Source organism: Cucurbita maxima, unplaced genomic scaffold, assembly GCF_002738345.1.
Source record: "Cucurbita maxima cultivar Rimu unplaced genomic scaffold, Cmax_1.0 Cma_Scf00060, whole genome shotgun sequence".
In the NCBI taxonomy this organism is placed as follows: domain Eukaryota; kingdom Viridiplantae; phylum Streptophyta; class Magnoliopsida; order Cucurbitales; family Cucurbitaceae; genus Cucurbita; species Cucurbita maxima.
This window is the reverse complement of record NW_019272076.1, coordinates 71,853-89,129: the sequence shown is the minus strand read 5'-3', so window position 1 is coordinate 89,129 and position 17,277 is coordinate 71,853. Positions and strand designations below refer to the sequence as shown.

The 17,277-nt window shown below is 35.8% G+C and overlaps 1 protein-coding gene and 1 non-coding gene across 2 annotated transcripts; one reads left to right on the top strand and one right to left on the bottom strand.

The window, feature by feature from the left end:
- Nucleotides 1-12,568: 12,568 nt before the first annotated feature.
- Nucleotides 12,569-13,516, bottom strand: LOC111471913. The gene is made up of 2 exons (XM_023117584.1): nt 13,190-13,516; nt 12,569-13,132 (listed from the first exon to the last, which is right to left on the bottom strand). The coding sequence occupies exons 1-2, from the start codon at nt 13,514-13,516 to the stop codon at nt 12,569-12,571; spliced, it is 891 nt and encodes a 296-aa protein (XP_022973352.1).
- An 869-nt stretch (nt 13,517-14,385) lies between these two features.
- On the top strand, nt 14,386-14,491 carry LOC111471928. The gene has a single exon (XR_002715299.1). It is a non-coding gene; the product is annotated as a Plant small nucleolar RNA R71 (small nucleolar RNA).
- Nucleotides 14,492-17,277: the final 2,786 nt, after the last annotated feature.

Here is a 17,277-nt window from a genome sequence, read left to right as displayed (position 1 = left end):
ATAACATGAAAATATCTTTAGATATCATTATTATAAGACATCGACAGCAGGGTTCGAACTTGTGCGGGCATAACTCTACTCGGAAATATCTCCCACATATTGTCCTCAAAAAGTATGACTTCTCTCTTTTGTATCTCAAACCCAAATGATATATTATCTCACATTCAGCTACTAACCCAAAAATTTGTTAAAATTCTTATATTCTTAGGTCCATGGGTGGTTACATTATTCTTTTTTCTTCTTGCTAGCCTATATATCTTAAAAGGAGGAACTTTTTTAGATCGAGGAATTAAAGAAGAAGATTAAGAGGGTAATGAATAAGAGAGGAAAATAAATATGAAGGCTTTAGAACACAGATTTAAGGAAGATGAAAGAGAGAGAATGAGAGAGGAAAGTGATAATGTGTATGTGAATGATTTTCGGTAGGTAAATACATTTTAAACTTTTTTTTTTTTTTTTTTTAAGGGTAAGAGGTTAATTTTGAAAGTTTATAGATATATTTTTTAAATAAGTGATTAACAATTACATCCATTAGTATACAAGTATTTTTTTCAAGTTTCAAGCATGATGAAACTCGTAGACTCCTAATTTATCCTTGTATAAGTCATGAAGAATTCATATTAAATAACTTTGAAATAAAGTTAGTCTTTGAGAAATTATTCAAAATACGAAATTTAACCCAATTCAAAAAACATTTAACTACTAAGACAAGAAATTTCAATGCAAATGTTTGTCTCTTGAAATAAAACTCAAACAAAACATTTATTGCCCTATTATGCCACCATTTTATCTTCGAGGGTCTTCACAGCACCATCCTCAACTATGCATGGGAGCTTTGTTGGGTTTTATGTCCTAAAACTCATAGTTTGTAAATAAAAACATATTCTATTTTCAGTAAAATTATTATTGATGTTTATTCAGTAAAGATTGTTATTGAATAAAGTGAATTTTACGATCATTAATCTAAATTCAATAAACTAAGAACACTTTGGCTATAGTATGATTACTTGCACTATACGTAGAGACATAAGAGTGAATCAAATTCAAGTATATAGTCAAAATGATCTATAGTACAAGGATTAGGCTGAATATCTTATCCTGAGGACACTATAAATGCGACCCACTTTTGTATATGATATAAACAATGTGATCACTAAATTTTACATGTGGAGACATGTGAGTGGGGGCGTCCTATGCAATGAGTATTGCATAAGATCAGACCATGAAGAAAATCACTCTCACTTTATAATGTCGTTTACTGTTGAGACTGATTTTTTCATTTGATGACCTAGTTAACTCGATCTTAATCCTCAGCTAACCATGAACTCCTGTTTATTTGGAATTATCCTTAGATTTACATGAGTGAGAGTGTCTCGAGTTCGCCAACTCAATAAGCCTCCCATTTCAGAGGTAAGACTGGGTGAATAGCTGGGGACATAGGGTGCAAGATGGAATTCACTCCTACCCTCTTTTAGGGATAGTAGAGAGGTTGTTCCCTTAAGTACTGACTCCAGGCCTTAAACAATGGGCCCCACCCTCTCATTGGCCTGAGAGAGATTCGGTTTACAGTAACTTCAGGGGTAAAATGGTAAATTGATCCAGCTATAGTTACGAACAACCTGTGAAGAATCGACTTACTAATCATGGTTATATCAAATAGACAGAAATATAGCTATAGTGAGGGGAGTGCAACTACTAGACTATAATGGAGTGTCTTAGTAGTTAACGAATATTGGTCAACAAGGTTAATGAGTTTAGTCAGTTAATCTCGGATCGTTGGAGCCCATGATCTAAGGGTTCCCCTGCTAGCTCATATCAGACTAAACCATAGAACAGTGTGACGAGTGAGTTCGAAATGTTCAAATTTAAATTAGGGAATATGCGCTAAATATATACGATATATCTAACATCATTTTTGTTTTAATTAAAAAAAAAAAAAATTGGAGATATTTAAATAAGATTTAAATTATGAATAGAGATTCATAATCAATATGTGCCGGAATGGATTGAGATTGACACTTGAATTAATATTAAATATTAATTTTTAATTTAAAATTAATTATTTAAATTAATTGTTAAATTAAAATAGAGAGTCAAAATGTTGATTTCACTTAATGAAAAAAAATCATATTTGAGTTAGTGGAATATTGAGTGTCAATATATAGTTTAACCAAACTTGCATGTTTGCCACATAATCTCACACATTTAAGTGGATTTTTGAGTGTCAAAATTTGGTAATCTCAAATTTGCATGAGCATATGCAAATATGACTCTATAAATAGAGTCATGGTACATGGAAACCTTCTTGAAAAAAAACTTTGAGAAAATCCCTGACAAACTCTCTCTTCACATATACTAAATCCCTTCCAAATTTAGTCAATCACCCGATTCCACAAATCTCGTTATAAGGCCGGAGAATAGTAGAAAAGACACTTGTGGTGGTTCAAAATCGGTTAGTGAGGAAAAAGAAATTTGAACTACAAAAGGTTAGTACTCAAACTCCTTGAGTTTTAATGCTTATGAACATGCTAGCTAATTTACTATAATTCATGCAATTGGAGTGCCTAAGATCCAAATTACTTCCGCATGTGTTATATTAATACCATCAAGCCTTTTCTTTACCTGAAAAACTAGGGTAGCACATAGCTGGAGTATTTTATGAAATACTTAGTAAGTCACCCCACTCTTGGGGTTAGATATGCAAAATAATATCATGAGATGAAATTCACTATTTTCTATATAAGGGAAGTAGATGTATTGTTCTATTAAGTACTGATTTCGGGACTTGAACAATGGGGCCCCACCCTCTCATTGGCCTGAGAGAGAATTGGTTTATGAATGGATTATAAACAAATTGTTTATTAGAGAATCAGTGGTACTTAAGGTGAAAGATGTAATTACAAAAGTAAAATAGACTTTTGACCCAACTGTAATTATGAACATCTCGTGAAGGATCAACTTGCTTTTAATGGTTATATCAATGGACATAACTTGTTCTGTCGTGCATAAGAGTGCAACTCTAGGTCTATAGTGGATTGACCATAGAATGAAAATTGATTAATTAAAGAGTTTAATTAATTAATTTTGTTTCATTGGAGATAGGTCCATAAGGTCCCCTTGTTAGCTCATTGTAACACTAAAATGTTCAATTTATTTGAAAGAAAATGGGTAGGGTTCAAATTAATATTTAATATTATTAGACATATTAAATATAAAAGAGAAAATAGATTTAATGTGGAAGGTTGAAATTGATATTTAATATAGGGAAAGTATATTTAATCCGAAGGGTTTAAGTTAATATTTAATATTTTAGATATGTTAAATATAAGTGGAGAAAAATATATTATTATTAATATTTAAGATATATTAAAAAAGAAAAATATATTTATTGTATTTAATACTATTAAATATTAAATAAATTAATATATTTTGATACATTAACTAAAAATATATTTGAAATTTGAATGAGATTAAAATGAGTTAAATATGTTAGGATATCTTATAATATTTAGATATGATTTTTATAACATATTGTATCCTAATATTTTAATGCAAATATATTATTAGGCAAAGATTATCTGTCCCTATAAATGAGACCGTCGGGTTGAGCCAAATAATATACGAATCTCTCCCACTTTCTCTGGAGAATGAAATTATATCTCTAAGAGAATTCTCGAAACTCTTCTTCTCGAATCCCTTTGAGATTTTCTTTCTTCCACCAGACTTGATCTTGTGTTCGAGTCATAGCAAGAAAGATCTCGTAGAATGTTGAAGAACTTTTACATGGTTGAAATATTTCAATGAGCCTTGCAAGCTAGGGTTTCTACAAAGAATTCTTACTCTTGAATTTATTGCTTTTCTTTAATTCTTAATAAAAATCAAAACGGTTCCCAATGCTTCGACTATGTGGATAAAAAGTTCATTCCCTTCATATTACACGTCATCGGATGCCACAGAAAAGAAAAAGGCCGCATGATATCATCGCAAACATAAATATCGAATTCATACTATTATAACATAAATGAGAAGTATCCTGATGCACATGACATACAAACATACATGAGGTCCCATGATACATTACATGACATAATACTTAATACGTTTCATTTCTTTTATACATTTCATAACATAATTCAATTATGGATCATCACATTCATATCATGTAAGACTTACATAACATTCATAGCATTTCAATTCATTTCAATGAAACAATGTAATGAATTGCATGCATACGGATACAAGAAAACATAATCAATGCATAACATAGACATTTCACAAAAAATATGGTGCATGCAAAAGTCACAAGGCATGCACCACCATACAACATATAATAAGCTAACTTCGACACTAAAGTCACTTACGTTGTTGGCCTTGGCCGAAGTTTACTCACGACAAGATACTCGCCTTGTTACTACAACTTCAACGCTTAACTATTTCATATAAAAACCACATAACATGCTTAGAGCCTACTCATAACTTAGCCAAGCTAAACCTCATGTCTAATTACCAAAGTAAGCCCTAAAGTATGATTTGGTAAATAAGTGTCATAGTGACCTTAATTGGCTAAAATAAGGTCACAAACGACTTAGAAGGGTTGAAAACCTAGGAATCAGTATATTATATGTGTACCAAGCTGCCAAGCCGAGTCGTGAAAACAGACGAAGCCGAGCTGATGAATCCAAGGATGCCGAGCCGAGCTGTGTCAATGCACACGTGTACGTTGAAGGAGCGCATTTCTTCTGGGCCTGAATCGTGTACCTGTTGGACTTGGGCCGAAACAGAAGTTGTGGCCGAAAGGTTGGGTCGTGAACGACTGGACAGAGCGTTGTGGGTTGGATCAGTGGTTGCTAAAAGACGAAACCCGACTCAAACTGATACCACGTCTTCCTTATCTGAGAACTACGAAAACCCTAACTTGGTTTTCCCTTTTACGTCTCAGACAAGACATACAACGATTCTGACGCCAATTCACCTCACTTCCGCTGTGGTTCTTCCTCCAGAGACTTGTGCGGCAACAGCACACAGACTTACCACTCGAAACCCCCAAATATCAATGCTAGTTTCATAGATCTTCGCGAAGCAACCCACTCAATTTCCCTTTCAAGACTCTTGATTTTCTTCTCTACCAGATGTAGGTGTTACGTCTAGAGGAAAATTGATCACTTGTGGATGTATATAATAAAATGATGTAAAATTCACAAGAATAAGTGCAAGTAGACACTATCACAAGTAGCAAGTAATAAGAAAATTATCAATTTCACAAGGAACCTATCTTTTTGGTTAATTTTATCGCTAGAATTTAAGTGAGTTTTTGAGTAACATTTAAATGGGTGTGGGTGATTTTAACTAAAACAAAACTAGATAGAGTGCCACTGCTGCTGTCGAAAAACAGAAAATGATGAGAAAATCAATTATAATATGGAAGGTTACAGCTTAGAGAGATTAAATAGATAAGTTGTTGAGTTTTGTGGTAGATTTTAGTCTTTTTAATAGATTCCCAAGCCCACTCCCGAGGGTCATGAATGATGATTATTTCTATAATCCTTGTAATTTCTATTAACAAGGCTCTAGGAGAAGAATTATTCCTAACCTTTCTATTACCCTTCAAGTCTCCTTGCTATGTAACTAGAGTATTAAAGAGGATTTCATTGCTCCCTCTCTTCTCCCGAATAAGAGAACAACTATGTATGTAAAGTAGCTAATTAAACATACATGTAAATCACTAACAACTCTTTAATAAACTAAAAGCATACCGTCAACATACTTAAACTATATAAAACTCTATCGCCTCCCCTATTATGTTTAGCTCTCTATGCAAACTAAATTAACAGAGGAATCCGCATCTTCATCATGTAAAATTGATGGAATAAGGAAAGAGGATAAGGAAATAGAGAGTTATCCCGGTTTGTTGCCGTTCGTCAATGGAAGTTCCCTTCTCTTGAGCTCTCACGTCCACCTCTTTGCCTTAATCAATCCTTGTTTGTCTCCTTTTTCTTCTGCTGTCAACAACTGCTGGATTAGGGTTTTCTTCCTTCTTCTCCAGTTTCACAGTAATTCACTGTTGTCAACAGTGGCTGGATTAGAGTTTTCTTCCTTCTTCTCTAGTTTCACAGCAATTAACTGCAGCAGAGGCGACTGCTGTGTAATTCAATTTTTCTCCCCAAAGTGTGGCTTCCCTCCTCTTAGTTTTCCTTTTCCTTTTATATTGAGCATGGATTCCCGTTTAGGATTGAAAAGGAATAAGTAGTCCACAGGATGTTCTTCATTGGGTAGTCAATGACCCACTTGGACTGCTAACGTGGATTTAAAATTTCCATGTCATCCCCCATTTGTTTCCAAATTTGCTACTCCCACCTGGTTTAGCATAAATGTCAGAAATTTTACCACATAAATATACCATTAAGATTGATTTATGCCAAATCATATTTTTTTTTTCACGTTGGACCGCAATAAAAGATTTCATGTTCACTAAGTAGAATAAATGAGGTTATAAATGAGAAAATGGTGAATAAGAGGGCAATATTAACTACAAAAAAAACTTGATATGACTTTACTTTTAGATAGTTATCACACCCCCAAACTTAAAAGATTGCTCATCCATGAGCAATCATTCTCTCCACTCTCCTTTTTTTTTTTTTTTTTTTTTTTTTTTTTTCTGATTAACAAAATGTTTGTAGAGTATTGATCAAAGGCATGATTTAGATCACATTCTTTATATTTCTTCCTCAAATTAATTTTTCCCCATATTTCACCCTACACTTATCACCAAATCTTAAAACAAAAATAACACATTCCTCACTTCTACCGTATTCCCCAAAACACTTCTAAAATGATTACCATTCCTTTTACCTTTGCTTTTGTGACTTGACTTCATAATTTATTTGATTAACTTTCTAAAGATTTTTTTTCATTCTTTTTTTTCCTCCCAAGAATCCTTGAAGTCATCCCCCTATTCTCTGTGTGCCTTCACTTATGGTGCAAATCACCTAAGTTTTCAAGGGATGACTATATAGATTAACACTCATTCTCCCTTAGCTCGACTCTTTTGTTAGCATCTTGTCGTTTTCAGTGTGGCCACATTTGTGATGCAACTCACCTGAACAATAAGGATAACTTTTTTTTTTTTAACCTCCTAATTACCTTCGATTCAGACACCTTCATTGGAGATGCAGATTGCTTGACAACAACAATTAAGACCTTTTTTTTTATTTTTTATTTTTTTTATATATATGGGGGCGATGGAATTTGCTTTAATACCCCAAACTTAAATTAGCCATTGTCCTCAATGAGCATTAGTGTGGGTGTGGAATCATTCTTGAAAGCAATTTGAGGTGTAGAAGCTCTTGGTTATTGTTTGTGTTGGAAAAATGGTTTAAAGGTTGGTCAATTATGGGAATTCTTCCTAATTAAGGTGGATTATGATAGATTGGGTCCTTACCTTAACTTTGATGAATACTCTTCAATGTGAGCTTCAATTTCCTTAACCCTTTTTTTTCTTTTAGAAAAACACCACTCTCCTTACGGTTTTATTTATCCATAAAGCATTTGACAATACATCCTTAGCTCTTACACAAAACATCATGACTACATATGAAACAAAATATGTATGATCTATTACCCTTCCTAAAACTTCATGCTTCTAGATTGCATGCATGAGCATGATTCAAAGTTACATGCAGTCAACACAACAAAACAAACACAACAAAAATAAACACAATATAAGGATGCATGCTTCTAAATGGGACAACAAGGTTATAAAGAGTGTGGTAAGAGAATTCCCTTGATTTTAGGCATTAGTAGGGGAAATGTTCTCTTCCTCCTCTACCACATGGGATGATTCTTTGCTGCTCCACTCTTTAAAAGTTTCGTCGGAAAAACTTGGGAATGTTGAATTTTTGGACTTGGTTCTTAAGGCTTTATGTATTTCCTCATCCCTCTTTTTGACATAAGACCAATACGCCTTACAACTCCCTTCACTGTTTTCGCACCAGCTGAGTAAAGCCTTTTTCTATTTCAGTAGTTGATCCATATCGCCTTTTGCTATGGGTTTCTATGTAGTCCATCAAATTCCTTGCCTCAAGTCTTTCTTCTTCCTCATCAAAAGGGACTGCAGCCTCCAGGCACAACATGGTTATCAGGTGTGGAAAAAACAGTCTCCCCACTTTCTTACTTGCACATTTGACAATCTCATCCACTACGATCTTGCCCACATCGATGCTCAAATTCATTATGATTGCTTACACAAGTAAAACTCTGTCAACTAACAATGTAGTATCATGTGTGGTGGGTAGTAAGTTGGTTGAGGTCTGCTACTATTATCGTCCTTGCTCCTCCTCTCGAGAGCTGCCATCGTGTTCCTTCTATGGCTACCATCTTCAAAGCCATCTCAAGTTGATCATCTGATGGAGCTAGCACCATTTCGTTGAAGGTGGCATACTCAAAAGATTGTAGGTGAAACAGTTGGTTAATGGCTTTAGGGCTCCAATCAACTATTTTTCCTCTTACTAATGTTGTGTACCCTTGCACTTGTTCAATATGTGCGTAAAACTCCTTCACTATCGGCACTATAGCTTGCTCCCTTTGGTGACAGAATATCTCTCACCCAAGATCGTTGATGGCGTTAAGAAAGGACTCGGGAATGTAGGATAAAATGCTGGGAACCTTCTTTCCACCAACACTACTCTTGACTTGAGGAGTTCATACCTGTTGTACGCCTCCTCATTTGCAAATATTCCTTTTTGTTGGGAGGTTCTCCATTTTGTTCTTTCCCTTTTCTCTTCGTTTTGAATCGGTGCCCGTTAGGAAGAGATCTTGATTTATTTCTTGCACTTCATCTTGCTGCACTTCTTCCTTCCCTCACACTGTTTTTTTGCCTCTTGTTCTCGGTGCCATGATTGTCGGTTGCAAGCTAAATTTTTTTTATCCTTGGTTGCTTGTAAGTGTGAAGGTGAATTGTTATCTTTTGTGGAAGTAGGTGGTATATAACACAAAAGATGACTACTTGGGTAAGTAAAATTTTTTTGATATTTTTATTAACATAACAATCTGTCGTAATGAATGCAGACTGTTACCACAATTTAAATTTTTTTTTCTTATAAGCAGAAGTATGCTGTCAATAATTATATATATTCTTTATTTTTCCCTCAAAGTTTTCTTTTTTCTTGTTTGATATCAAATTGGTGTCATCTTTTTGCGTTGGTGCTTTGACTTGAGGTTTCGTGAGAAAGTGCACAACAATTAGATCAAATTCATGCAAATGAGGAAGAACACGGTACTTCATGACAACATACACCGAAAGAGAATAACTTTGGCACTAATATCAACTTAATATGTACCAAATGTAATTAACCTCATTACTACTTTGAAATTAACCTTTTTAACCACATCAGAATCCTCCTAATTCATCTACAAAAAATTTGCTACTTACTGGGGGTATGCTAGTCATTCATGATAAAAACGTAAAAATAACATCTAAAAAAACTACCATCCTAAGATAAGTGAAGATAACTATTTAAAAACAATTAAAAGTGCATAAATAAAAGGAGAAGAAAAACTTCCTTGTCAGCTCCCTCGTTTGCTCCAAAATGTTTTATTTTTCAGCTTTTTAAGCTTAAAGAGGCAATGCCTCTTTTTAGTTCTCCACCAAAATATGGCTTTAGTCTCTGTCCATTCACTGTGAAAGGTCTCCTTTCGTCTCCATGTTTTATCGTTATTGCCCCATATGGAGTGACTTCTTGAACTATAAATGGACCAGACCATCTTGTTTTAATTTTCCAAGAAATAATATCAGCCTTGAGTTGAATAACAACACTCTTTGTCCTTTGTAGAATTCCTTGGGCCTAATTTTATTGTCATGCCACATTATTATTTTTTTCTTTGTACATCTTAGCATTTTCGTAGGCTAGGTACCTGAATTCTTCCAATTCATTTAGTTGCATTCACCTCAAGTCTCCATCTGGTGTATAGTCAAAATTTAACTTCTTTAATGCCCAATATGCTTTATGTTCCAATTCCAAGGGTAGATGACATGCCTTCCCAAAAACTAGCTTGTAAGGAGACATTCCTAACGGGGTTTTGAAGGCTCTCCTGTATGCCCATAATGCATCATCAAGTTTCATCGACCAATCTTTCCTGTTGGGTTGTACCACCTTTTCCAAAATACTTTTAATTTCTTTGTTGGAGACCTTTGCTTGCCCATTGATTTGAGGGTGATAAGGTGTCGCCACTCTATGTTTTACATTGTTTCTCTCTAAAAGACTATTCATCAATCTGTTCACAAAGTGTGTTCCCTCATCGCTGATTAATGCTCTTGGTACACCAAACCTAGTGAATATGTTTCTTTTTAAAAACTTGAGTACGGTCTTCCCATCGTTGGATGGACAAGCTATTGCTTCCACCCACTTGGACACATAGTCGACAACCACTAGAATATATAAGTTCCCATAAGATGGCAGAAATGGTCCCATAAAGTCAATGCCCCATACATCAAAAAGTTCCACTTCTAAAATTGAATTCAAGGGTAGCTCATTTTTTTTTACTGATATTTCCCGTCCTTTCATATTGATCACAACCCTTGCAAAATTCTTTTGCATCTTTGAAAATTGTTGGCCAATAGAAACCCTATTGAAATACCTTGGCTGCTGTCCTTTGCCCTCCAAAATGACCTCCATATGGAGATGCATGACATTGTTTAAGAATTGTTGGTATTTCGCTGTCTGGAATGCATCTTCTCATTATGCCGTCTCCACATTGTTTAAAAAGAAAAGGTTCATCCCAAATGTAACTTTTGGATTCGTGGTAAAACCTCTTCTTTTGTTGATAATTTCTCTTCGGGTATGATGGCACAAGCCAAAAAATTTGCTATGTCTGCATACAATGGAGTTGCTGCCATTCTGCTACTGCTGTTTATCCCAAGCAACTGTTCATCCGGAAATGCATCATCAATTTCTTTGCTATCGACCTTTTCTTCCATGTTCTCCATTCTAGATAAGTGATCCGCTACGTGGTTATTAGCTCCTTTCGTGTTCACGATTTCTATCTCGAACTCTTGTAACAGTAGAATCCATCTAATTAATCTTGGCCTGACATTTATTAGGTGCTTGATTGCTGTGTGGTCAGTGTGCACTTTCACCTTAGCTCCAAATAAATAAGCTCTGAACTTTTCAACAGTGAATACTACAGCCAACAATTCTTTTTGAGTGGTTGTATAATTCACTTGAGCCTCATTCAACGTTTTGTTGGCATAATAGATAGGATGAAGTACCTTCCCATTTTTCTGTCCTAACATTGCCCCCACAGCATGGCCACTAGCATCACACATCAACTCAAATGGTGAATTCCAATCGGGTGTTGACATTATAGGAGATGTGGTCAATGCTGTCTTTAATGCTTGGAAGGCAGTCATGCATTGATTGTCACAACAAACTACACAACAGTTTTGCAATCTTGGAGAAATCTTTAATAAACCTCCTATAAACCCCTGCATGGCCCAGAAAGCTTCTTATACCTTTAACTGACGTAGGTGGATTCAATATTTCAATAGCTTCTATCTTTGCTTATCAACTTCTATTCCTCTTCTTGAGATCTTGTGGCCTAACACTATTCCCTCATTGACCATAAAATGACATTTTTCCCAATTCAATTCAAGATTCTTCTCTTCGCATCTTTGCAGAACCTTCCCTATATTGCACAAACAAATCTCAAAAGATTCTCCATAAACCGAAAAATCATCCATGAATATCTCCATAAATGTTTCTACCATATCTGTAAAAATGGTCATCATGCAACGTTGAAATGTTGCTGGAGCATTATATAGTCCAAATGGCATTCGTCTAAAGACAAAAATTCTATATGGGCATTGAATGTAGTTTTCTCTTGATCTTCTAGACTGATTGTAATTTGATTGTATCTCAAATAACCATCCAAGAAGCAATAATGTGACTTTCTAGCAAGCCTATCAAGCATTTAATCAATGAATGGTAAGGGAAAATGATCTTTATGTGTCGCTTTGTTTAGCCTTCTATAATCCATGCAAATTCTCCATCCATTCACTATTCTAGTGGGGATCAACATTGTTCTCATTTGCCATTACTGTTATCCCTCATTTCTTCGGAACACATTGAATAGGATTGACCCAGCTGCTGTTTGCAATTGGATAAATTATTCCAACATCTACCCATTTGAGAATCTCCTTTCTAACAACCTCCTTCATCATGAGATTTAATGGTCTTTGTTGCTCAATACACTTAACTTTTCCTTCCTCCAATTGTATTTTGTGCATGCATAGTGAAAGGCTAATTCCTTTTATATCTGCCAATGTCCAACCTATCGCCCCCTTGTGCTTCTTTAATGTTTCTAGGAGCATATCCTTTTGAGTCGAGGATAGTGTCGCTGAGATGATGATGGGTAGTGTCTTCTTGTCACCTAAATGAACATACTTAAGGTTAGGTGGTAGTGGTTTCAAGTCCAGTTGCTGCGCTTCCTCAATAGATGGTCTCATCGGTGAAGTCTTTCTTCCCTCACATTCTAGTGACTAAAAAGTTATGCTAAATTCACCTAAAACTGCTAACTATTCTATTATGTCATTCCAGCTGTTGTCTTCTTCCTGCTCGCTTTCCCTATCATCCCATTCCTCGGTCGCTGGTTGTTCTGTCAATTCATACACTACTGAGCATTCTTCTGTCACTGTGGGATATTTCATGCTGTCATTGATATTAAATTCAAATTTTTGGTCACCCATTCTTGACGTGATGGTTCCTTTGTAGACATCTACTAATGTTCTTCCGATATTTAAAAATGGCCTTCCCAAAATAATTTGAACATCATGATCAGCTTCATAATCTAAAATGATAAAATCTGTAGGAAATATGAATTTGTCAACTTGAATTAAGATGTCTTCAATCTTTCCTTCGAGATAAGTGATGAGCCTATCGGCTAGTTGTAAGGTGACTGTAGTCGGTCTAGCCTCTCCAATCCCCAACTTCTTGTAAATAGATAGAGGCATTAAGTTGATGCTTGCTCCCAAGTCACATAATGCTCTTCCTAGCTCCTTTCCTCCAATTGATACAAGAATAGTGAACGATCCAGGATCTTTCTCCTTTAAAGGGATCTTGTTCTTCAATATTGCACTGCACTATTCATTTAATGACACCACCTTAAATTCTTCAGACTTCCTTCTATTAGTGAGTACATCCTTCAAGAACTTCACATAATTTGACATTTGCTTCAAAGCTTCCACTAGTGGTATGTTTATATGAATCTCCTTCAGAATATCCATAAACTTCTCAAAATGGGCTTCCTCTTTCTTTCTTTTTATTCTTTGTGGAAAAGGAGGTGATGGTGTGTATGTTCGGCTCTCTTGTCCATTGCTGGCTGTTGTTTGCATTTTAGGCTGCTCTTCAATTTCTACATAATCCTTACTGTGTTCTTTTTGTATAGCAGCTTCCTCATTTCTTTGCTGTGTATTAGCAGTTTCTAGGGAATGGCTGTCACCTTGTTCTGCACTTTTTTCTCCCATGCTGGGTATTTTTTTTTCGACTTCTCAACTCTATTGCTTGACATTGCTCTTTGCCTTCTCTTTTTGGTGTTTCGGTGTCTGCTGGCAGCTTCCCAAGAGGCCTATTTCGTAACTCAGTTGCTAATTGACCTACTTGAACTTCCAAATTTCGTAATGAGGCTTGTTGACTTTGTATCACGACATCATTTTTAGCCATATATTCCTTTATTAGGCTCTCAATAGATGTTCGCGATGTGCATTGAGCTTGGGTAGTTCCTTTCCCTTGGGTGTTGACTTGTTGAGAACTATAAGCCAATTGATTTTGTACTCCAAAAGCAGAAGGGTAATTTGCTTTAGGTGGCATTTTTTGGTTCTACGAGCCTTGTCCCTTCCATTAGAAATTTGGATGATTTCTCCACCCCAGATTATAAGTGTTTGAGAAGGGGTTATTTTTCGGGTTGCCTTGACTAGCTTGATTCCCGACATAGAAAATTGAGGTCGGATTGCTTGGACATTGATCAAAGGTGTGTTCTTCTCCACAATATACACAAGATTCGGCTGTTGTCTGGTTAATTACAGCAGCTGTATGGACTGGTGCTTTGATCATGGAGTCTTGCCTCAGCGCTAGATTTTGTAAAATATTAGTCACCGAAGCTAGTTGAGCATTGATAGAGGATAGAGCATCAACTTCAAGTACTCCTCGAGTCTTCCTTCCTAGGTTGCTTCTCACATCGGCCCATTGACAATTGTTAGATGCAATTCTCTCTAAAATCTCATATGCTTCATTGTATGTCTTTGACAAAATAGCTCCATTGGCGGAAGCATCAACTACTTGTTTAGTAGCAATATTTAATCCATTGTAGAAAGTCTCCATTTGTATACAATGAGGTAATCCATGGTGAGGACACTTTCTAAGCATCTCCTTAAATCTCTCCCAAGCTTCACTTAGTGTCTCATCTTCAAACTGTTGAAAAGCAACAATCTCATTTCTGAACCGTGCGTTTCTAGTGGGTGGGAAATACTTGATCAAAAATTTCTCTGCTAGACTATTCCACAAATCAATTATTACCGGTGCTAAGGTATTCAACCATGATTTAGCACCATCCCTCAATGAATACGAGAATAAGCTCAGTCTAATCACATCTTTATCCACTCCTTGAAATCGAAATGAGTCATTAACTCCCAAAAATGACTTTAGGTGTAGGTGAGGATCTTCCGACGATAGTCCATGAAATTGCCCAATGGTTTGCAACATTTGAAACATCACAGGTTTTAGCTCAAACGTGGTTGCTTGCATTTAGGGTCTAATGATGCACGGATTTAGCTCTTCCACAGCTGGGTGTGCATATGCTCGGATCGCTCTTTCTCTGTCATCTGCTAAATGAATGGCATTGGTAGTAATTCTCTATTGATTAGCCATCATCACTGGATTTTCAAACTCCCGATTCAACTGGCTCCAAACCCGTAGGTGGGTTCATACACAGAATTCTGCAGCAGTAAACTCAATTCTTCAACAGTAAATACAGCAGTAAAAAACTCAACTTACTATGGCTTCTTGTTGGCTATAGCTCACAAAAATCTACAACAAGTAAAATAAACCAAATTAGGTTCCCCGGCAACAGCGCCAAAAACTTGATCACTTGTGAATGTATATAATAAAATGATGTAAAATTCACAAGAATAAGTGTAAGTATACACTATGACAAGTAGCAAGTAATAAGTAAATTATCGATTCCACAGGGAACTTATCTTTTTGGTTAATTTTATCGCTGAAATTTAAGTGAGTTTTTGGGTAACATTCAAATGGGTGTTGATGATTTTAACTACTTAAACAAAACTAGAATAGAGTGCCACTATTGTCGAAAAACAAAAAATCATGAGAACATCAATTATAATATGGAAGGTTTGGCTAGGAGAGATTAAATAGATAAGTTGTTGAGTTTTGTGGTAGATTTTAGTTCCTTTTAATAGATTCCCAAGCCCACTTCGAGGGTCATGAATGGTGATTATTTCCATAATCGTTGTAATTTCTATTAGCAAGGCTCTAAGAGAAGAATTATTCCTAACCCTTCTATTACCCTTCAAGTCTTCTTGCTATGGAACTAGAGTATTAAAGAGGATTTCATTGCTCCCTCTCTTCTCCCGAATAAGAGAACAACTATGTATGTAAAGTAGCTAATTAAACATACATGTAAATCATTAACAACTCTTTAATAAACTAAAATCATATTGTCAACATACTTAAACTATATAAAACTCTCTCGCCTCCCCTATTAAGTTTAGCTCTCCATGCAAACTAAATTAACAGAGGAATCCGCATCTTCATCATGTAAATTGATGGAATAAGGAAATAGGATAAGGAAATAGAGAGTTATCCCGGTTTGTTGCCGTTCGTCAATGGAAGTTCCCTTCTCTTGAGCTCTCACGTCCACCTCTTTGCCCTAATCAATCCTTGTTGGTCTCATTTTCCTTATGCTGTCAACAACTGCTGGATTAGGGTTTTCTTCCTTCTTCTCTAGTTTCACAGCAGTTCACTGCAACAGAGGCTGCTGCTGTGTAATTCAATTTTTCTCCCCAAAGTGTGGCTCTCCTCCTTTTAGTTTTCCTTTTTCTTTTATATTGAGCATGGATTCCCCTTTAGGACTGAAAAGGAATAAGTAGTCAACATAGGATGTTCCTTATTGGGTAGTCAATGACCCACTTGGACTGCTGACGTGGATTTAAAATTTCCATGTCATCCCCCATTTGTTTCCAAATTTGCTACTCCCACATGGTTTTAGCATAAATGTCTGAAATTTTACCACATAACTAAATTAAATATACCATTAAGATCAATTTATGCCAAATCATTTTTTTTTTCACGTTGGACCGCAATAAACGATTTCATGCTCACTAAGTAGAATAAATTGGGTTATAAATGAGAAAATGGTGAATAAGAGTGCAATATTAACTACAAAAAGACTTGATATGACTCTACTTTTAGATAGTTATCAAAAATCGATTGTAAGGATGCTAAAGAATTTGTGAAAATAGAGGTTTAAGGGGTCTTTGAGGCATTTCATACATGTAATAATTGTCTCACTGAAAATTATGCCTTTTTTCAGCGAGCATAAATGCTACACTTTATTATTATTATTTTATTTTTGAAATCTCAATCCTTACATTATCCCCCCTAAAAAAGACTTTCCTCCTCGAAAGTAGTTGTGCCTAGAAACAGCTCTAGGTACTTTTCTCTTATCTCATCCTTTCGTTCCCATGTGGTCTCCTCCACTAGTTGGTTTCAACACCACACCTTAACAAATGCAATGTCTCTGGTGCGAGTCAAGATTTCCAATGGCTTTTCCTCATAGCTTAAGTCTTCAGATACATCCAGAGCCTCCTAATCTATCACATGCGTCAAGGATGTGTTGTGTATAGTTGAGAGAGATGGAGGTGGGGCTAACCTATATGCAACGGGTCCGATCCATTCCAAAATTTCAAAAGTTTTTATAAAGCGTGGACTCAGTTTGCCTTTGTGTCCAAACCTTAGGACACCTTTCATTGGGGTCACCTTCAAGATTACCATCGCCCACTTCAAACTCCAAATTTCTTCGTCTTGAATCCGCATACTTTTCTGTCTACTCTAAGCACTGCGCGTTCTTTCTCTGATCTTTTACTCCGCCTCATTCGTTTCTTGGACCAATTCAGGACCCACTAATTCACGTTCCCCTACCTCATCCCTACACAATGGTGTCCTACACTGTTTTCCATATAATGACTCATATAGTGCCATGCCAATTGTT